Raw genomic sequence first — 20,568 nt, 5'->3', positions numbered from 1 at the left:
AGGGTTCTGTGTGTCCTAGGTAGAGACTTCGGGATGGGACGGTGGTCCACGGTGGTCTGTGGGATGAGGGGCTCTGCACACAGGATGGTCCCAACTGAGTAGAAAATGAGCAGTGCTCTACAGCCCAGGGAGGTTGTTGTTTTTAAACAAAATCCCAAAGGTTCGATTTTACCAACAAAGACTCAGGAGTGAAAGCCTACTAGCTCAGAGAGGCACAGAAAGCACCCAGCTGACATTTCTCCTCAGCCAACGTCCCAAAAGGAAAAAGCCCATCTTCTCCATGCTGTCTTTAAAAACCCCTCAAACTGAATGTCCCTCCTTTCAACTTCCTGTGCGTCTCTCTGTCTGTCCTCCAGACTTCCTCACTCTCTATGTTTTTTTTTTTCCTATATTTGATCCCTGTCAACTGGTTGCTTGCTCTGCCGCTTGACTTATGGTTGACTTTACTTAACCCTATTTACAGAAAGCACTTGGATTGAAGGTGTGTGCTAGGGCTGAGCCACACCATGACTAGAAACAGATTTTTTCCAGGACACAGTCTCGGGGTTCACAGTGTGACCAAATATCCTGCAACAGGAGGTGGCACTTGAACTCACACACGCTGTCCTTGTCTGGCCTCCCTGCAGCACATCAACAACGAGCACATCCACGGGGAGAAGAAAGAGTTCGTGTGCCGCTGGCAGGCCTGCACCAGAGAGCAGAAGCCCTTCAAGGCCCAGTACATGCTGGTGGTACACATGCGCAGGCACACGGGGGAGAAGCCGCACAAGTGCACGGTGAGCCCCCCCACGGCAGAGCCCCTGCGACACAGCTGACCCCCAGCCCTGACCCCCACCAGCTCCTATAGCTCCCTCAGGACAAACGACACTGAACCAGCTACTTATGCATTTAGAAACAAGGGGAATGGAAGGGGGTTAACGTGCAAAGAAGTCGGAGAACAGCTTGCCAGAATCTTTCTCATCTCATGGGTCCCAGAGATGGTGTTCTGGGCATGAGGGTTGACAGAACCTTTATCCAGTGAGAATCTCCCCAATCCCTATTTGTGCATCTTCTTTGGAAAACAGTACTTGTCATTTTGTTGTTTGGTTTTAAGAATTCTTTCTGCAACTAGGTTCTAGAATCATTATCAGACTTACAGTTTGCAAATTTTTTTTCCAATTCTGTGTGTTGTCTTCATTTTCTTGATAATTTCCTTTGAAACACACTGAGTTTAGTGAAATCCAGTGTTTAGCTGTTGTAACTGAGAAATGACTGCCTGTCCCGTGGTCACAGTGATTTAACCATCCCTGCTGCTTTGTTTCTTCTAAGAGTTCAGCAGGAGGAGAAGGTAGAAATGACTCAGCTGATACATGTACTGGCCTGGGCATGCACAAAGCCCAGTGCCACACATGCTGAGTGTGATGTGCATGCTTATAACCCCACCACTTGGGACATGGCGGCAGGAGGATTAGAAGCTCAAGGCTATTCTTAGCTACATAGTGAGTTTGAGCCACCCTGGGCTATGTGGGATCCTGTCTCAAAAATGAAACAAAGCAGGAACTGGAGAGATGGCTCAACATTTCAGAGTGCTCGTTGCTGTTCCAGAGGACCTGGGTTCAATTCCCTATACCAACATGCTGGCTTTCAATTGGTTGTAACTCCAGGTCCAGAGGATCCTGGCTCTTTGAACACTAGGCACGCTTGTGGTGTACAGACATATGTACAAACAAAACACCCATATGTATAAAATAAAAAATGAATAAATAAATCTTTCAAAATAAATAAAAGATAATTAATAATAACAGCTGGATTATGGAGAAATCAGAACCTTCATATACTGCCAACAGGAATATGAAATAGTGAATAATTGGACAGCTTATAAATGTGTGCTTTTGTTTATGTAAATATCATACATACATACATGCTCATGTATTTCACAGTAAAGCTCTTCCAACGAGGTCTTCAAGATGTCTGAATTATAATTTTATACTTTCAGTGTTTTCTAGAGGAAAGACTAACTGTCATTACTAAAACGCGTGCTTTGGGGTGTACAGGTGGGAAGGAGTGCCACAGGACAGGGCAGGGAGGCGGGTGCAGGAGAGCCCTGGGTCCAGCTGCCTGAGTTGCATCTGGAGTGTTCTTTCTAACCAATCCACCTCCTTCCAGTTCGAAGGCTGCTCAAAGGCCTACTCTCGCCTGGAGAACCTGAAGACACACCTGCGGTCCCACACAGGAGAGAAGCCATATGTGTGTGAACATGAGGGCTGCAACAAGGCCTTCTCCAATGCCTCGGACCGTGCCAAGCATCAGAACCGCACTCACTCCAACGAGGTACTCATGGTGGAGATGTGCAGAGATGTATGCAGAGGCCCTGGCACGTGTGTAAATGCACTGCCCTTAACTAGTGGATAGCTGTGTTTTAGTTTCATTTCTATTGCTATGGTAAAATACCCTGACAAAGAGCAGGGAGAAAGGGACTCATTTCAACTTACAATTCCAGGTTACAATCTATTGTGGGAAAGTCAACCTCAGATAGTCATGTCACATTCACAGTCAAGAGCGAAATGAGCGCATGCATGCATGCTTACTTGATGGCTTGTGTTGAGCTCTATTTCTACTGTCACACAATTCACAACCTAGGGAATGATCTGCCCACAGTGGGCTAGGTCTTCCCATGTCAATCAGATTAATTAAGACAATGCCCCCACAGATATACCCACAGGCCAGTCCAAAAGGAACATAGAATGGCTTCAGAACGGGCATTACACCATTCAGAGTTTGTCCTTGGGTCCCTGTCCATAACTCAGGCCTGGCTGTCTTCCTAGAAACCCTATATCTGCAAGATCCCAGGCTGCACCAAGAGGTACACAGACCCCAGCTCACTCCGCAAGCACGTGAAGACTGTCCATGGCCCAGATGCCCACGTCACCAAGAAACAGCGCAACGATGTGCATCTCCGTGCTCCTCTGCTCAAGGAGAATGGGGACAATGAGGCCAGTGCTGAACCAGGTGGACGGGGACCTGAGGAGAGTGTGGAGGCCAGTAGCACCAGCCACGCTGTAGAGGACTGCCTACATATCAAAGCCATCAAGACAGAGAGCTCCGGGGTAAGACAGAGCTGGGTGCCAGCTGGCAGAGGGCAGTTCCCAGCTCTGCCCAAGGCCCAGAAGCCCAGCCTCCCCTGAGCATTCTGCTAGAGCACACCCTTCTCAGAATAAAATGATGCCCCTTCTTGCTCCAACTCAACTTTCCCCCTTTGTTCCCTTGCACCCCTCATGAATCCTGTCTTGTTTTGTTCACCTTCTCTGACCCAGCTCCTGCTGGGCACCTGAGGCTGAGGCTGGGGAATGGCCTTCCTCCATGCTGGTCTGCCCAGGATGTGATTGCCTCCGGGACCCGGGTGCCACTGTGGTCCCTCCCCCCGCGACCTCGTCTGTGTCCTCCCCTCTCTAGCCTCCACTCCTTTTGTTCTAACCACCTGTTCTTTGTCTCCACCTCTTTTTCCCAACTGTACCTCCCCTAAGGATAGACGCTACTGAGGTGAGCAGAGGAACGGGGTGGGGGTGGGAGTGCCCAGGGTTCCAGGGTGGGCTGGGGTGCTGTTTCAGTGCCCCTGGCTGGGCAGAGATTGAACTGGCTTTTGGAGAGGCAGGTGCTGGGCAGCACCGTGGGAATAGGCAGAGGTAGGCAGCAAGAATGAGGCTGGCATGTGTGGGGAGCCAGGGGGGCCGGGGTGAGTCTTGACTAGATGGAGCAAAGAACTGTGGAGGGCACCATAGTCAAGACATGGGGTGCCCTGCTTGTCGGGAGCATCTGCCCTAAACCGGGCATGTAGTGTTACTCTATCTTCCCAAGGAAGAAAGCAGGGACATCATTTGACCCAGAAGTGAGCCTCAAACTACTGCATCCAGGATTTGCTTCCAGGCCCAGATCTCAGGCAATGCTGGATGCTCTAGAGTTCTTGGTTTTCTGCCTGCCCCACTCCAGCCCAGAGGGAGAGTCAAGTATTCTACTTTCATTCCTATTGCTCTAACAATAACCCTGACACACAGCAAGGGGGGACAGATGTGAGGAGAGGATTTGAGCTCCAATTCCACATTCCTACCCACCATTTTTGGGAAATCAAGACAGGAACTGAAGCAGTTAGACACGCCACAGGCACAGTCGATATAGTAAAGAGAATCGTCTGCTGCTTCCCACAGCTGCACTCTGAGACAGCTCAGGTGTGCCCTGAACACACATAGCCCATGTCCCAACGCTACCACATTCCCCACAGGTCCTCCCACATTCTATTAACAATTAAGACAACCCCCACAGGCATGCACACCGACCAACCTGATACAGATAATCCCTTATTAGGAAGCTCTTCCCAGGTGAGTCAAGACTGTCACGTTGATACATAAAAGTAATGCAGGCAATGCCACACTCCATGGCTCCCCGGCCCTGGTATTCTTTCCCTTCTTAAGCACCTGCGCCTGGCCTGTCGCGAGCACCCTGTGCTGTAGAAGGCAGCTGGCCAACACATCACCAGACTGCTGTTACCCTCACTTCACTGGGGGCACGTCAGTCGGCAGGACTGTGTTGAATACCTTCTCTCTGGGTGACCTTAGTCACCTTCTTCCCGCAATAGGACAAACCCTCGCACATGTCTCTACATGGAAGTCAGTTTGGGTCAATCTCATAGTTGGGAAAGAGGCCCAAGGTTAGACTTAACCATCTCCTGCAGGTGCACAAGGGATGGCGTTTTCAGAGTAGTTCCCCGCTTCCTCGCATCCCTGCCCAAGCATGCACAGCATGGTGTGAATGTGGGAGGGTCACGGGACCAGGTGACATCTCACACCCTCTGAGCCTGTGTCCTCTGCCTTGTCCTAACAGCTATGTCAGTCCAGCCCCGGGGCCCAGTCATCCTGCAGCAGCGAGCCCTCTCCCCTGGGCAGTGCCCCCAACAATGACAGTGGCGTGGAGATGCCAGGGACAGGGCCCGGGAGTCTGGGAGACCTGACAGCGCTGGATGACGCGTCTCCGGGAGCTGACACCTCCACGCTGGCTGCCCCCCCCACCGGTGGCCTGCAGCTGCGCAAACACATGACTACCATGCATCGCTTTGAGCAGCTGAAGAGAGAGAAGCTCAAGTCCCTCAAGGATTCCTGCTCGTGGGCCGGCCCAGCTCCACACACCCGCAACACCAAGCTGCCTCCCCTCCCAGCCAATGGTGAGTGAGGCCCCGGGGCCTAACGGGCCAGGTAGGAGAGAGCCTGAGCTGTTTCCTCCAGGTGCTGTGCACAGTCTGACTGGCTGCCCACATGGAGCAGATCAGAGGGCTCCAGGTTCTTATCAACTTAATCAAAGAACTGAAGAAGCCCACGAAAATAGCAAAAGAGAGAAAAGTTTTATTCAGAATCGAAGCGTGAGGACAGGCCAGTTTATGAGCTCAAGAGTCCCTGGTTATTGCCCTTAACTTCTCTAGGACTAGGAAGAGGAGGAGCTATTGCCAGGGACCAGGTGTAGATGGTCTTTTAAGTTTGATTGGCAAGCATAGGTTATGTAAGTCTGAGTTCACTGGGCATGTCCTGGTTTTAACCGTTTGCACATCCAATCTTATATGAGTATGGCATGATAAATGGGCAGTTTCCCTAAAAAGTTCTCTCAAAGGATATAGTTTCCCTTACTGCACCCCAGACAAGGGCAAGCTTGAACAGCCTGGTCCCTTAGTTGTAGGTTGTATTCAGGTTGTATGTTGCATGTTTGGCCACTAAAGGTTCCTACGAGCTGGTAGGAAACAAGAGGACAAAGTGACCAGGTTCCTTTGTTTGGAGATGGTTTAGGTCAGTGCAGGCGCAAGCTCTTAACGCCGAGGTGCTCTGCCGGCAAAGGGAGCATGTGCAGTGTCAACCGAGTGAAGTCCGATTGCTAAGCTTTCCATGCGCTCACCTGCTTCAACCCTACCTTGTGCTGCATGGAAAAGAAACAGGCTGAGAGAGATGAAGGTGTCCCACCCAAATGCCAGCAGCGAGTAAGACTTAGCTCAGGTCTGTGCAGCTCCAACGTGCATGCTGTTCTCCATGCAGCATGCCCCCATAAGCCTCAAAACACAGGCAGCCCCTGCTGCAACTCCTTCCTCATCTAGCCATTCAGCACTTAGGGTGTCATGGCAAAGGCTCGGGGAAAGGAAGACAGTAAGATCATCATCAAAAAGGAGCCATGGTAGGACTCATATGAGAGCAAGCCGCAGAGTACCAAAGACAGAGCTGGGTTCATGAGAAATGAGCAGCGGAGCTTCATGAGGATGTGGCCTTATGCTCAGCAGGCTCTTTCATCTCCAGGAGCATCTCTGGAGTGACACTGGGCACATAGACCCCAGGCTGCCCCTTATGGTGGTGCACGTTGGCACACTACCAGCCAGAGTAGTGTTGCAAGTACTGCTACCAGAAGGCCGTGAACTCTGCAGGTCTGGGATCTCTTGGTTGCAGACAGGTTCCTCCACTCAGGTCATGACTGTTCATAGGGAACCTGCCCATCCACCTCAGCCCTGAAGTGCAGCAGTGAGAGGCCTTGACCGAACTCTGCAATTTGGGCTTGCTTCTCATCTGCCTACTCTAAGATCAGCCTATACAGCATAGGGAGACCCTGCCTCAAAATAGAAAGAGGAAGGCAGGAAGGCAGGAAGGCAGGGAGGGAGGGAGGGAGGGAGGGAGGAAGGAAGGAAGGAAGGAAGGAAGGAAGGAAGGAAGGAAGGAAGGAAGGGAGGGAGGGAGGGAGGGAGGGAGGGAGGGAGGAGAGGCTTGGAGGTGCAGCTCAGTTGGTGGAGTGCTGGCCTGGTAGGCTCATGTCCCTGAATTAAATGTTCAGCACCAAGTCAATGATGTGTCATGCTGCACACCTGTAACTCCAGCTCTCAGGAGGATCAGAAGTTTAAGGTCATCATTGGTTACAGGCCAACCTGGGATACCTAAGAACTTTGTCTTCAAGAAGGTAAGAGAGAGAGAGAAAGAAAGCTTCCATGTCAGAGGACATAGTTCCCATAGGTCTGGTCCCTCCTGAGCCAGGCTGTCAATAACCCTATTGTATGTACAGGTGCATTTTATATACATCTAAAGAAGCTGGGGCGGCGTCTTGTCTGTAGCCCTGGCTGTCCTAGAGCTCACTCTGTAGACCAAGCTGGCTTCAGACTCAGAGGTCTGCCTGCCTCTGCCTCCCAAGTGCGAAACCAAATGTGCCATCTCATCCAGCCTCCTCCTTCCCGTCTTCCATGCAGAACTCTTCCACAGTTGAGTGCCTGCTGTGTGCCTAGCCTTGTGTCAGGGGCTCCACACACAGCTGGTCAAGGGGGCTGGGTAGAGGAACTGGTGACCAGGGACAGGGTGTAGGTGGTCTTTTGGTTTGGGGAAATAGCTGAAGCATCCTTTCACAATCAGCAAGTCCAAGTCCTGTGGAGCACAGCCCTTGACCCCCTCTGACCCTTCCCTTCTTCCCTAGGTTCTGTCCTGGAAAGCTTCAACAGCACTGGGGGCGGTGGGCCAGCGGGACTGCTGCCCAACCAGCGGCTGCCAGAGCTGACGGAAGTGACGATGCTGAGCCAGCTGCAGGAACGGAGGGATAGCTCCACCAGCACCGTGAGCTCAGCCTACACCGTGAGCCGCCGCTCCTCCGGCATCTCCCCCTACTTCTCCAGCCGTCGCTCCAGTGAGGCTTCCCCTCTCGGTGCCGGCCGCCCACACAATGCCAGCTCGGCAGACTCCTATGACCCCATCTCCACAGATGCCTCCCGGCGCTCCAGCGAGGCGAGCCAGTGCAGCGGTGGGGTCCCAGGGTTACTCAACCTCACGCCTGCGCAGCAGTACAGCCTGCGCGCCAAGTACGCAGCAGCCACGGGTGGACCACCACCCACGCCACTGCCGGGCCTCGAGCGTGTAAGCCTTCGTACCCGCCTGTCATTACTAGATGGTCCCGAGCGTGCCCTGCCCGGGGCCTGCCCACATCCGCTGGGGCCGCGGCGTGGCAGCGATGGGCCTGCCTATGGCCATGGTCATGGCCATGGCTATGTAGGGGCAGCTCCTACCTTCCCTCACGAGGGGCCCGGCAGCAACATGCGGCGGGCCAGCGACCCTGTGCGGCGACCTGACCCCCTCGTTCTGCCTCGAGTGCAGCGTTTCCACAGTACCCACAATATGAATCCAGGTTCACTGCCACCCTGCGCTGATCGGCGAGGCCTGCATCTACAGAGCCACCCCAGCGTGGATGGCAGCCTGACCCGCAACACCTACTCCCCCAGACCGCCTAGCATCAGTGAGAACGTGGTGATGGAGGCTGTGGCCGCTGGGGTAGATGGAACAGGGCTGGAGTCCGACCTGGGGCTGGTGGAGGATGAGCTGGTGCTGCCGGACGATGTGGTACAATACATCAAAGCTCACACCGGCGGCGCCTTGGATGACAGCACACGGCAGGTGTATCCCACAGAAAGCGCTGGCTTCCCTGAGAACTCGAAACTGCCCAGTCCTGGGCTACAAGGCCACCGCAGGCTAGCAGCTGCCGACTCAAATGTGGGCCCTTCTGCTCCTGGGCTGGGGGGCTGCCAGCTGCGCTACAGCCCCTCAACCAACCTCAACAAGAACAACATGCCTGTTCAGTGGAATGAGGTGAGTTCTGGCACCGTGGATGTCCTACCCACCCAGGTCAAGTCTTTCCCACACAGCAATCTGGCCGTGGTTCAGCAGAAGCCAGCCTTCAGCCAGTATCCAGGATATAGTCCACAAGCCCTGCAGGCCAGCTCTGGGGGTCTAGACAGCACCCAACCACACCTACAGCTTCGAGGAGCTCCTTCTGCACCCAGGGGGAGCTACGCTCAGCAGCCTCGACAGCCAGCCACAGGCGGTCAGTGCCTGAGCATGGCTGCTGCCATGAGTCCTCAGGCCAGCTACAGCCATGCCCACTCCCAGCTGAGCCCAAACGTCGTCAGTGGACCCCTGAACCAGTTCTCCCCCTCCTGCAGCAATATGGCGGCCAAGCCCAGCCACCTGGGACTCCCTCAGCAAATGGAAGCTATCCCCAATGCTACCATCATGAGTGGCCATCAACGAGATCTCGGGATTCCCAGCTCATCCCTGGCTGGGGTGGCCCAGTCTCACCCAGTCCTGAGCTATCCCCAGCAGGAAGGCTACCAGCAGGGCTCCAGCCTTCTGTCATCCCATCAGCCTAGCTTCATGGAGTCCCAGCAGAACTCGGGCTTTGGTCTCATGCAGCCTCGGCCGCCCCAAGAGCCCAACACTGCTAGTCGTCACCGTGGAGTGCGTGCTGGACACTTGTATGCCAGGACCACTGGCCAAGCCATGGTCACATCAGCCAACCAAGAGACAGCGGAAGCTATGCCCAAGGGAACAGCAGGGCCCGTGGTGTCCCTGGCTCCTCAGCCATCTCAGGACACAGGCCAGCCACAGGACCAGAACACACTCTACTACTATGGCCAGATTCACATGTATGAACAGAACGGAGGGTGCCCAGCCATGCAGCCCCAGCCATCACAACCACAAGCTTGCTCAGACAATATCCAGCCTCTGCCTTCACCAGGGGTCAACCAGGTGTCCAGCACTGTGGACTCGCAGCTCCTGGAGCCCCCCCAGATTGACTTTGATGCCATCATGGATGATGGCGATCACTCAAGTTTGTTCTCTGGTGCATTGAGCCCCACCCTTCTCCACAATCTCTCCCAGAATTCCTCACGCCTCACGACACCCCGGAATTCCTTGACGCTGCCCTCCATCCCTGCAGGCATCAGCAACATGGCTGTTGGAGACATGAGCTCCATGCTCACCAGCCTGGCTGAAGAGAACAAGTTTTTAAATATGATGACCTAATGGCTCTAGCTCCCGACAGAGCAGACCTGAGCACCATTAGCTTCTTGGAACACAAGGGTCTAACCAGTTCTCTTTGTCCAAAAAAGTAATAACTAGGCCTGAGAGGGGCTGGGCAGTGGCTGGCTCAGACTTGCAAATATTTTAAGAAAAGATTAGGGGCATCCTCTCTGCTGTTTGGCCTATTTCTCTGAACACTGAAAAAGTCTTACTCAGAAAGAAACTCGTTTACACAATGCTTGCCAGCCTTTGGTGTTTATGGGATTACTAGGTTCTGGCTTCTTTGCCTCTGTCATTCTGCTAATGAGAGAGTACATTGGCCAAGGGCTTTCTAAGTACATGCCCAAAGAGGGGAGGGGAACCATGTTTGGGTTTGAATTGGAGACCATGCTGGATACTCTGCTCCGAGAAGATGGGTTTGCCATTCTGCTACCTGCAAGGAAAGGGGATTGCTGTGTCCCCCCCACCCCCGCCCCCCGGACTCATCCTGAAGCTCGCCAAAGTTGCTTGCCACAAAGGAGAAAGGGACATTATGGAGCCTCCTCAGCTGCCGTTAGCATTCCCATTCCCTTAGGCAGAGCGGGACCAGCAGATTTCCCACGTGGAGAAGAATTAATAAAACACGTATCAAAAGGAGATAAGCTGGGTGCTTACCTGGGCAAGCCCAGAAGCTCCCCAGGGGCTTCTCCTGGCCTGTTTACAGTATTCTGAAGTGTACAGTGAAGCCCTCCTGGGAAGAACTTTGTGCCTAAATACCTTGGATTGCTGTGGGCTAAGGATGGACAGGGCCTCAGGGTGAAAGAGGCCTTCCCTGGGAAGAGGAAGTCACTTGTTTACCCAGTCCCGTTTCTCCAGTGCACTACCTGACCACCCTCCCATGGAAGACTCTAGGGCTCCTCTCCACCATACTGGGTGGCCGGCGGGCTGCGCAGAGCCACCACGGGCTGTCTCAGTACTTTCTGCTCCCCTGACCTCTCCCCTCCTCTCTAGGTTATTTGGCATGGACTGATGACATGCATGGTGTTTGTGGTCAGGTGGGAGGGTGAAGGGACTGATTTCTTGTTCGGGATAGCCTGGCCCCGAAACAAGAAAGGGCATGTGGAAACTGACTCCGGAAAGACTCAGTCTAGAACACGCTGCAGGGTGAACCTTGCCTCCGCCCCACCACACTCGTGTGCACATCCCATCCGAAACGCCTTCCTTTGGATTCCTGAAAACGTTGCCAAACCAAACCTCACCACTCAGAGCTTCTTCCTTCTGGCCATGACCTTGGCTTCAGTGAGGAACTTAGCAGAGTCAGGACCCTCTGTGCCCCAGGGCCGCAAACTTCTCTGTTTACAATCCAGAGAAAAGACCAACTCCAAATGACAGCTCTGGGCCACGCCCATGGCTCTGTGGCTCCGGCGTGCGGGCTCACTGTCCGACACAGACCCTAACTCCCCAGTCTCCATCTGTACCTGTATTTTGTCTAGACATTGTCAGCCCTGGTATACTGTGGGTGAACCATTCAGCCAAATTTATATTGCCAAACATTTTTAGCTTTTTCTACATGCTATAAATTGAGGTGACATGCTTAACTTGTAAATAAGTCTTTTTGTACATTAAAAATAATTTTTTCATAATTTATCTTGTCGATCTGCTTTTCCCTTGACAGTAGTTAATGAGAATTGAGGCAGTAAATTTGGCACATTTGAACAAAAATTAGGCTGTATTTTTCATAACAGTGTCAGAACTGACTACCCCACCTTAACTCAGACAGGCTTACTTCAGGATCACTTACTGACTGTTTGCTCCTTGTCACTTTGGGTGTGGGCACACAGTGTTTGACAGTTTTCTGGGACTCGGATACTAGTGAGCTCCTTAGTGCATCCGAGTCAGTCGCCTGAGGTCCCACTATGCCAGACCTCAATGTGGGCCCAGGCACCATCTGTGGTTTCTGTGGTGACACCCATTTTGAGTTGTGGGTGTTTTGGTTACTTCCTCATGCCATGATCAAATAACAGAAAAGCAACTTAAGAGAGGAAGGGTTTACCTTGGGTCAGAGTTTAAGGGTCCAGTCAATCTGTCCTGATGGGGAATGTACGTTGACAAGAGCATAAGGTACTTGGTCACATGACATCCACAGTCAGGAAGCAGAGGAAGGTGAGTACTAACGTCGGCTTGCTTTCTTTTATTCCTCTCTGGGCTGCAGCCGATACAATGGCCCTGCCCATGGTCAAGGTAGTCCTCCCAACTCAATTTACCCACTCTAGGGAATCCTTTGTTTACGAGCCCACCCAGAGGCCTGTTTCCTGATGATTCTAGATCTTGTCAGGTTGACAATGAGACCTACCATCCCAAGAGTGAAGGGTGGGAAAGGGGGCAGACCCCCAAAGTTGGCAAAAGAAAGTGTTGACCAGGCAAGTGAAGTCCAGAATGCATGGCGACCAGCCTTGGATGCAGGGCCGGGAGACATGAGCCATGACTAGAACTCTGAGCCCAGGAAAGCCTCCTGCTGGGTAGGCAGGGACAACCTTGGGTCAGCAAACTGATAGTCAGCCCTGGGCAGCGATTGGGCAACCTTAACCTCAGCAGGCTGAGGATATAGCTTGGTTGGGTGTAATCCCCACCCACATAAAAGCCAGACACAGCAGTAGCATACCTATGGGAGATGGGCTCCAAAGACAGGAGACTCCCCAGAAGTTAATTTCCAGCTAGCCTGGCATATGAAGTCGAAAAGAAATCCAGAGACTCCTTTCTCAAGGTAGAAGGCAAGGCCCAACAGTCAAGCTTGTCCTCTGACCTCCACATGCACATTATTGGCAGTGTGCATGCTTACACACACACAGGGGTATGGGGAAAATGCAAGTGCACACAGACAAAAGCAAGTTGAGGGGCTGTACCGACAGCTCTGTGGTTGAGAGCATTTGTTGCTCTTGCAGGAGACCCTAGTTCAGTTTCTAGCACCCTTGTCAGGAGGCTCACAACCACCGTAGCTCTACAGGGATCTGATTTCCTCTGACCTCTTGGTACCCTCATGCAAGTGTGCATGCTCACACCCAGACACATAAATAGCCGTGAAATTAAACTAGAGGTCCAGAAAACTAGATCGGTGGTTAAGGGCACTCACGGCTCTAGCAGAGAGATCCCAGCACCTCCTTGGTGGCTCAAACTCAGTTCCAGTTCCAGGGAAACAATGCACTCTAATGACCAGTTTGGGCTCAAGGCATACACACAAAATACTTACGTACATACAGGCAAAATGCCCATACACCTAAAATATTAAAAACAAAATATTTTAACTTTTGTTTTATTGTTTTGCTTTTTTTTTGGTTTGATTTGGTTTGGTTTGGTTTTTTGTTTTTGTTTTTTTTTTTTTTTTTTTTGGTTTTGGTCTTTATTTTTTTGAGGGGGGAGGGGTGTTTTTTGTGGCAGGCTTTTTCTATGTATCCTGATCATCCTGGAACTCACTCTGTAGACCAGGCTGGCCTCAGACTCAGATCTGCCTCCCAAGTGCTGAAATTAAAGGCATGTGCCACCATCCCTGACTCTTTTCTTTTTTTAATGTGGGTTCTATGGCAGGAACTCTGGTCCTAGAATTCACAAGGCAAGCACTTTACTAACAGCCATCTCCCCAGTGGAAGTTTTCCATCTTCCAGTGGTCTTGGAGCCCTTTCAGTCACTGACCTTGGCTCTCTTTCAGACATCTCATTTGTTTTCCCATATACTGGGTCACCCTATCTCAAAAGCCATATCACATTTTCTTTAGCTATCTCTCTATATATTTGATGACTGGTGTTCCCATACCTATAAAAGTATCTTTTATTTTCCTAGTATAACAGAGGCTTACTACCTCTGTCTGCTAACCTAGGCCTAGTCCTGGAAGCTTCTAGCCTCTGACAATCTCAATTAGGCATAGCGGTTTTCAGCCTCTGAAACTTACTGCTGAATAAGCTCACCATTTCTTGATCTTTCTGAGCTCTGGCTGGCTGGTACAGCTCAGCTGTTGGGGCTCAAACTCCTCTCCAAAATGACTGACTTAATCTGGCTTCTCTCATCTTCTGACTGAATTGCTCTGCTTGGCTCCAAACTAGTTCTAGCAATCTGTTCTAATCTTCTGGCTCCTTCTTATTCTCTGGCTCATCTGTCTTCACCTGTTTCTAGCTTGTTTTCCCTTCAACACATCTCTGCAAAACTCTCCCAGTAAAATTGCATCCTCTCTCCCTCCCTCTGCGCTGCTCTCCTAATCCTTTTTCCTGCCTGTTGTCATAAAAGTTGGACATATCCCATTTTGTCAGATCTTTCTCTGATTTGTTACTTTGTCTACCTTTTAATTAGACATCACTTTCAGACGTGCTTCTACAAACTAACTTTACCTTCATTGTTTGGGATTAAAGGTGTGTACTAAGGGCGCATCTGTATTCTAGACAGAGGGATTAAAGGTGTGTGCTCAGGCTGTCTCTATATTCCAGACAGAGTAGCCCTGTTGCTTGGATTAAAATCCCTCTCTACATATCAGCCTGCTACAGGCTGTATCCTGAAAGTCTCTAGGCACCCAATTATACTAAAAAACATCTTTTAAAAACAAAACAAGCAAATAAAAAAGGCAGTGCCTCATATAGCCCAGGCTGGCCTTAAACTCACTATCTAGGTGAGGGTAGCCTGGATTTCTGATCCTTCTACTTCACCTCCTGAGTTCTGGGTTTACAGGCAGGTGCCCCCAAGCCCAGTCTGTGTGATGCTGGGGATCAAACCTGTGGTTTTGTGAATGCTAGGCAAGTGCTCTACCCACTGAGCTACATCCCTAGCTTACAGGAAGACTGTCCCCAAGCACTTCCCCACACAGCACAGGGCACTAGTTTTCTTACAGCCACCTGTGGATTTCTCATTTCAAGCGTAGGCTTCGTATGTAAGAATAGCCATCTCCCATTCACGCCCCTTCTAAATATGTGGACTACAGCCTAATGAGTGCCACCAAATAAAAGCAGTGACCAGCAGGATGCTCAGAAGTGGCAGAAGGAGTGAGTTTCCCTGGGTAGCCATGGAAGATAGCTCATCTCTGCTCCTGGGCTTTCTTCCTGGCACATCTAGTGACAAGAACATTATAAAAGAACAAGAGAGAATGTGAGAGGGCTCTTCAGGACTGCCTCAGAACAGGAAGCAAATCACAGAGCTGAACTGGAAAGCATTGCCGGGGAAACATACCTACACAGTAAAAGTAGCCGAGTACTAGAAAAACCCACCCTTCTGGGTTCTCCCACCCAGCCTTTCTTGTGGTAAGACTCTCAGCACAGCATTAATGACTTTTCTCACTGCTGTGACAAAATGCCCAATAAAAAGCAGCTTGTGAAAGGAAGGGTTTATCTGGGCTCTTAGTTGGAGGCAGAAGCATGAGACAGTGAAGCAGAGAGAGAGAGAGATGAAAGCTAAATTTCTCTTTTTAATTCAGAGCAGGACTCCAGTCCATCAAGTGATGTCATCCGTATTTTGGGTGCAGCTTCCCATCTCAATGTAATCTGGAAACTTCCTCGAAGACATGCCCAGGGGTGTGTCTCCTAACTGAGTGTAGAGCCTGTCAAGTTGACAGTAATAATAACTATCATATTTGCTGACATGTAAGGGTGCAATGCTGAGTGCATGAAACTCCATCACTCCATCACAGGACGGAAGGAGGCAGAAGCAGGAGATCCCCCATAGTTTCAGGGGTTCCTGGTCTGCACAGTGTGTTCCAAGCTACCCAGGGTTACTAGACTCACTGATGTAGCAGCCTCCTATTCCCTGGCTCTATCTCAGTTTATTCTAAACCTAAAAGGGGGAAAGAGTCAAATACATACAAACACAAATGCATACATATGAACACCCACATACATACACAAATACACATTAAAACACATATACATACACACATATACAAACATACACAGACAAACACACATACATATACAAAACATTCATACACACACAATGCAGGATTGCCCAACCAAATTCTCAATGCCTGTAGATGTCATAAGGCATGACTCACATAAACGGAGGTAGGGTAGTGATCCACATGAGGTTAGATAGCCACATTGTCCTTGAAATGCTAAAATACGGAATTTTAAACTAAGAAGCCCAGTACAGAGATTGCAATAATTTCTTGTATAAATATAGAGGGAAGCAACTATTTTAGGGGTTCTGGGCAAGAACACAATAGATAACTGAAATATTAAAAATGTTCAAATGAAGCTGGTACAGAATTACTCATCCATAACCCCAGCACATAGGATGCAAAAGGTTCCGGGTCATCTTCAGCTACATTTGAGACCAGTTAGGCTACACGAAATCCTGCCTCAAAATAAAAGTGCAATCTGCAAATAACCCAAAAAAGGGAGGAAAGAGGGAACACGTAACAAGCTGAAAAAGAAAAGAGGGAAATAAAGTGAACAGCACTAAATGCAGCCCCATCGATGACTACATAAAATGAAACAGCCTAAAAGCTTCAATTAAGACACGCACGGAGAGTGGGGCTGCAGCTTTACACGCGCAGCTTTAAGACTTCCTATAAAGCTGCCGTCGTCAAAACAGCGGAATCGGCGATGGTAAAATTACAGATTGGTGGCATGGGACAGAGGGCAGTCAGCAGAAAAATCTGTGTCCTGAAAGGTTTGTCCAGCCTGTGACCCACAGGCTGTATGCCTCCCAGGATAGCTCTGATGCGCCCAAACAAAACTGTAAATCTACTTCAAACATTGGGGGTGGGGTGTTTCCTAAGTGTGAACTTTGTAGGTGACAGTGTCATGTAGCAATGTCAAAAAGTTAGACATGGGGTCAGGGATTTAACTCAGTGCTAGAATGCTTGCCCAGCAAGCACAAAGCCCTTGGGTTTATTCCTCAGCCCTGGGAGTGTGGGGAGTAGGTCAGACATGTCTGTGGGTATATGTCTATTTCCATGTGACCTGTGAGCTAAGAATGGATTTTACACTTCAGTATGCTCTTAGAAAAAAAAAATCACAAACACAGTCGTGGTGTACTTGCCTAGGAGGCTTGAGGTCCTGGATTCCATCTCTGCGACCACAAAATATTTCTTGCGCCGCCGCTTAGGGGCAGCGCCCTCACTCACTAAGCAGCCCTTCACCTCTGCTCTATGAGGAAGCCCAGTAGACTCTTCGATGGACTAGTGCCTCGGTTGGATGTTGGGACCCTAGGAGGAGAGGGAGACATGTTTTACTTCTCCCCCAGGGAAAAAATTTTAGCAGCATCGACCTATACAGGCATGAAAATTGGTTGGTTTTGTTATTTTGATCCTGGTTGGCCTCTAACCTGGAGGATTCCAGCCGCGCAGACGATCCATCCTAAAAATGAGGTCCGGGTGCTTCTGAGTTGTGGTAGTTCTGTGATGTGTCAACTGGTGAGGAAGAGCTGGGCTCGTGAGATGCCCTTGCCCTGGGTATTCCCAGCTAGGATGGCCACAGAGATTTTAGTTGGGGGCAAGGCAGGGTCACAACAGGCATACAGGAGCATGTATGTCACGTCATACGGAACAGCACTTGGCTGGTGTGACTCAACCTCCCCAGCTCCACTTTCTGCCTGCCCATTTCCAGGCTAGAGGCCCTGGCTTCAGAAGTAGCTTGTTTTGAAGAGGGCAGAGGAGTAAAGAGAACAGAACTGATGGGCTTTGCTCGGTCCTTGCTGGTTCCAGCTAGTCTAACTGCTCCCCACACAGTTGTATCTCCTCTCTTCCTCACCAGCTCACCGCAGGCCTCAAATTCCAGCCTCAGACCTGCTGGCAGGCTTATAAAGACTGCTCCTATCCGAGGATCCATTTCTCTATCTCTGTTAAAACACACACACACACACACACACACACACACACACATACACACAAACACACACACACACACAGACACACACACTTCTATCTGAATAATTGCCCATATATTTAGCTCTCATCTATCAAACTACCCACTTACCCCTGTATATATGACCACCCATCTACTTATCTTTATCAGCCTGTCATCTGCCCACCCACCCATCTGTCCATCTGTCTGTCATCTATCTGTCTCTTAGCCACCCACACGCCTATTCTTCATCTACGTACCCACTTACCTCTCCTCTACCCAAACACCCACCCATCACTCATCAAGCCATTAAGCATGCCTTCATCTCTCTCTCTCATTTGTCCATCCATCTATTCATCTGTCTTCTATCTCAATGGGCATCTCTGCCTGGGATGATGCTTGGGGAAGGAAAGCCTGGCATCTCTATATATCTGTGGGGAAGGAACCACCACAAATGCTTCCAGGCCACAGACAATGAACCAAGAATGACACATCCTCAAATAGCTCATCTGCCATAGAAAGCTACAGTCAACCCTTCCTAAATTCAGAGTTAAAAACAGTGGATATGTGTCCTCCTCAAACCTTAGAGCTTCCAAGCTGGGCTCAGTGGCCCTGTTCTGTGTGTGGTCACCAAGGGGCAGTAATGACCTGGGCAAGATTCTTTTTATGGTAATGTCAGAAAACTGAAGAAGACATACAGGGTTTGCAAGATCTTCTAAGGGTCTAGCCTTGGAACTTGTGTGAGGCATGTGGTGATATCCCAGGCAGACTTAACCACATTAGAGTATGAGAACACCAAAGATCTTTGAGGACTCTGTGATTGAGCTTGGACAAAAAAAAAAAAAGCACACGGAAATGATGGGATAAAAGGAATAGTACGTATGTTAAGGTTCTGAGGCAGAAGCAAAGGAACACCACAGAGGGGAGACACTGAAGAGAGCTAGCATGGTGTCAGGGAGACAGGAGAAGGGACTGAGGAGCCATCATAGCCTATCAAAGTGAGCCTTTAGAGGCCCACCCTTCCCCCACAGAGTCTGCTGGCATTACAGAGGATTTGTAAACAAGGCCCGCATACTGGGAAGATCCAACCAGCTCCTCAGAGAGAGCTAGAATAAAAGACTCTCCCAGGCCCACAGCCCATCACTGGCCACTGCAGGGCTTCAGAAATGGACAGTGGCGGCAGGATAAAAAGCTTACTCGGGGTGAAGCCAGCAGGACTCAGCGATGGCTCCTGTAGGAAGAGTCAGGGTGGGGGTGGTGAGGGAGTACGCTGGTTCCTGTCTCGTCACTGTGACAAGAACCAGCTTAAGGAAGGGCTTGCTTAGGCTCTTAGTTTGAGGGTACAGTCCATCATGACAGGAGACCATGGCATCTGGTCACGCAGTGGCCATGGTACCATGTAGAATGCCGGGAACTACAGATGGCGTCAGTTGGCCGCATAGGTCCTCAGGGAAGACGGAGCATGCTTCAGAGCCTTGAGAAGGCCCAGCATTTGACGGTAGAATCTGAGTGTGAGGCTGAGAGAGGAATGGTAGAGCAGGAGACAGAAACAGATGGGCCAGCCCAGAGCCCAAGGCAGGCACTTCACAGGAGTGCTGGAGACCATAGCCAGAGAGGTTCATCTTACAGGCCACAGAAGCCTCTGTCTCCTCCTCTTCCTCTCCCCCTCCTCGTCCTCCTTTTCCACTACCACCTCATCCTACTCTTTTTCCTCCTGCTCTTCTACCACTTCCTGGAGGTTTTCCAGAACCTCCTTCCCACATCTCCCTACTGTTCCTCTTGCCCCCCCACCCCCCGTCTCATACCACCATTCTCCCCTGTGAGAACTTAGCATCCTGCCCTAATCAAGTCTCATGATTCCTTGGGATCTTTTAGCCTTCATCACCCCCATTCACCTTATCACTTTAGTTCATCTGTATTTTCTCATTACCAGGCCAAGTAAATGCCCAGCACAGGCTGCCTTGGGGCCTTTACACTGACATTCCTGTTTTTTGGACTGCTTTCCCCTCAATAGCCAAATGATTCATACTTTTTTCAGGCCTTTGCTCTTAAAATCACCCTATTTAAAAGGATGGGGACTGTGTGTGGGGATCAGTGGCAAAGCCCTTGCTCAGCATGCAGAAGGCTCCGAGTTTGATCTCCAGCACTGGAAAGAAATAAACTATCATACCGCCCCGTTACCTGCTACACTTTTTCCTCAAATGCAGATGGCCTTCAAAACTGTAATTCACACCTCCTGAATGAGCTCACTGGCAATGGGAGGTGCTGGGTATGCGTGTGTGTGTGTGTGTGTGTGTGTGTGTGTGTGTGTGTGTGTGTAGGGAGACTGGGAGGTGGGAAGTGAAAGCAACTGGTCATGGTGCTTTCCAGACATTTGCAAAGATGGAGAAAGAGAACAGTAGAAGGAGAGGTTTTGATTGGGAGGTTTTGTGTGTCTTTTTTAAAACAGAGTCTCACATAGCCCAGGATGGCCTGGAACTCCCTGTGAAGCCAAAGATAACCCAGAACTCCTGATCCCTCCTGCTGGGATTGCAGATGGCAACACCACATCTGAATTATACCATGCTGAGACTGAACCTCGGGTCTTGTGTGTACAAGGCAAGCACCATGCCAACCAAGCTATGTTCCCAGTCCTTGGTTGTGGTCTTCATTGGAAAAGAGAAGCATGTGAAGATTTCTTAGAGAGGAGATGAATTCCAATAGAGAAGTATGAGAGATAACAGAAGTGCATGATGGGAGTAAGCAGTAGGGCAGGGTTGGAAAAAGCTGACCTTGGCAGGATGGGCTTACCCTTTTGAAACAAGAAATCAGGACAGAGCAGAAGAGGTGAAGGCTTGGACCTGAGGGGAAAAAAAGCTGCTGGCCCGTCTCTTGACACAGGAGTCAAGATTGTCTCCTAGAAGAGGAAGCGCAAAAGGGTTGCGAAGGCTTAAAACAGTCTAGAA

General features: G+C 50.4%; 1 protein-coding gene across 1 annotated transcript in view; it reads left to right on the top strand.

Moving 5' to 3' along the window:
* Gli2 (GLI family zinc finger 2) overlaps positions 1 to 11,453 on the top strand; it is a 210,598-nt gene extending 199,145 nt beyond the window's left edge. Inside the window, exons 10-14 of the mRNA XM_021633255.2 lie at positions 627 to 776; positions 2,146 to 2,310; positions 2,805 to 3,086; positions 4,855 to 5,191; positions 7,456 to 11,453. Of these exons, the coding sequence (XP_021488930.1) occupies positions 627 to 776; positions 2,146 to 2,310; positions 2,805 to 3,086; positions 4,855 to 5,191; positions 7,456 to 9,830 (3,309 nt within the window). The 3' untranslated portion in view covers positions 9,831 to 11,453. The remainder of the gene's footprint in view (positions 1 to 626; positions 777 to 2,145; positions 2,311 to 2,804; positions 3,087 to 4,854; positions 5,192 to 7,455) is intronic.
* Positions 11,454 to 20,568: the final 9,115 nt, after the last annotated feature.

The sequence above is a fragment of the Meriones unguiculatus genome, chromosome 18 (genome assembly GCF_030254825.1).
Source record: "Meriones unguiculatus strain TT.TT164.6M chromosome 18, Bangor_MerUng_6.1, whole genome shotgun sequence".
NCBI classification, from domain to species: Eukaryota; Metazoa; Chordata; class Mammalia; order Rodentia; family Muridae; genus Meriones; species Meriones unguiculatus.
This window is presented reverse-complemented; position numbering and strand designations above follow the sequence as displayed.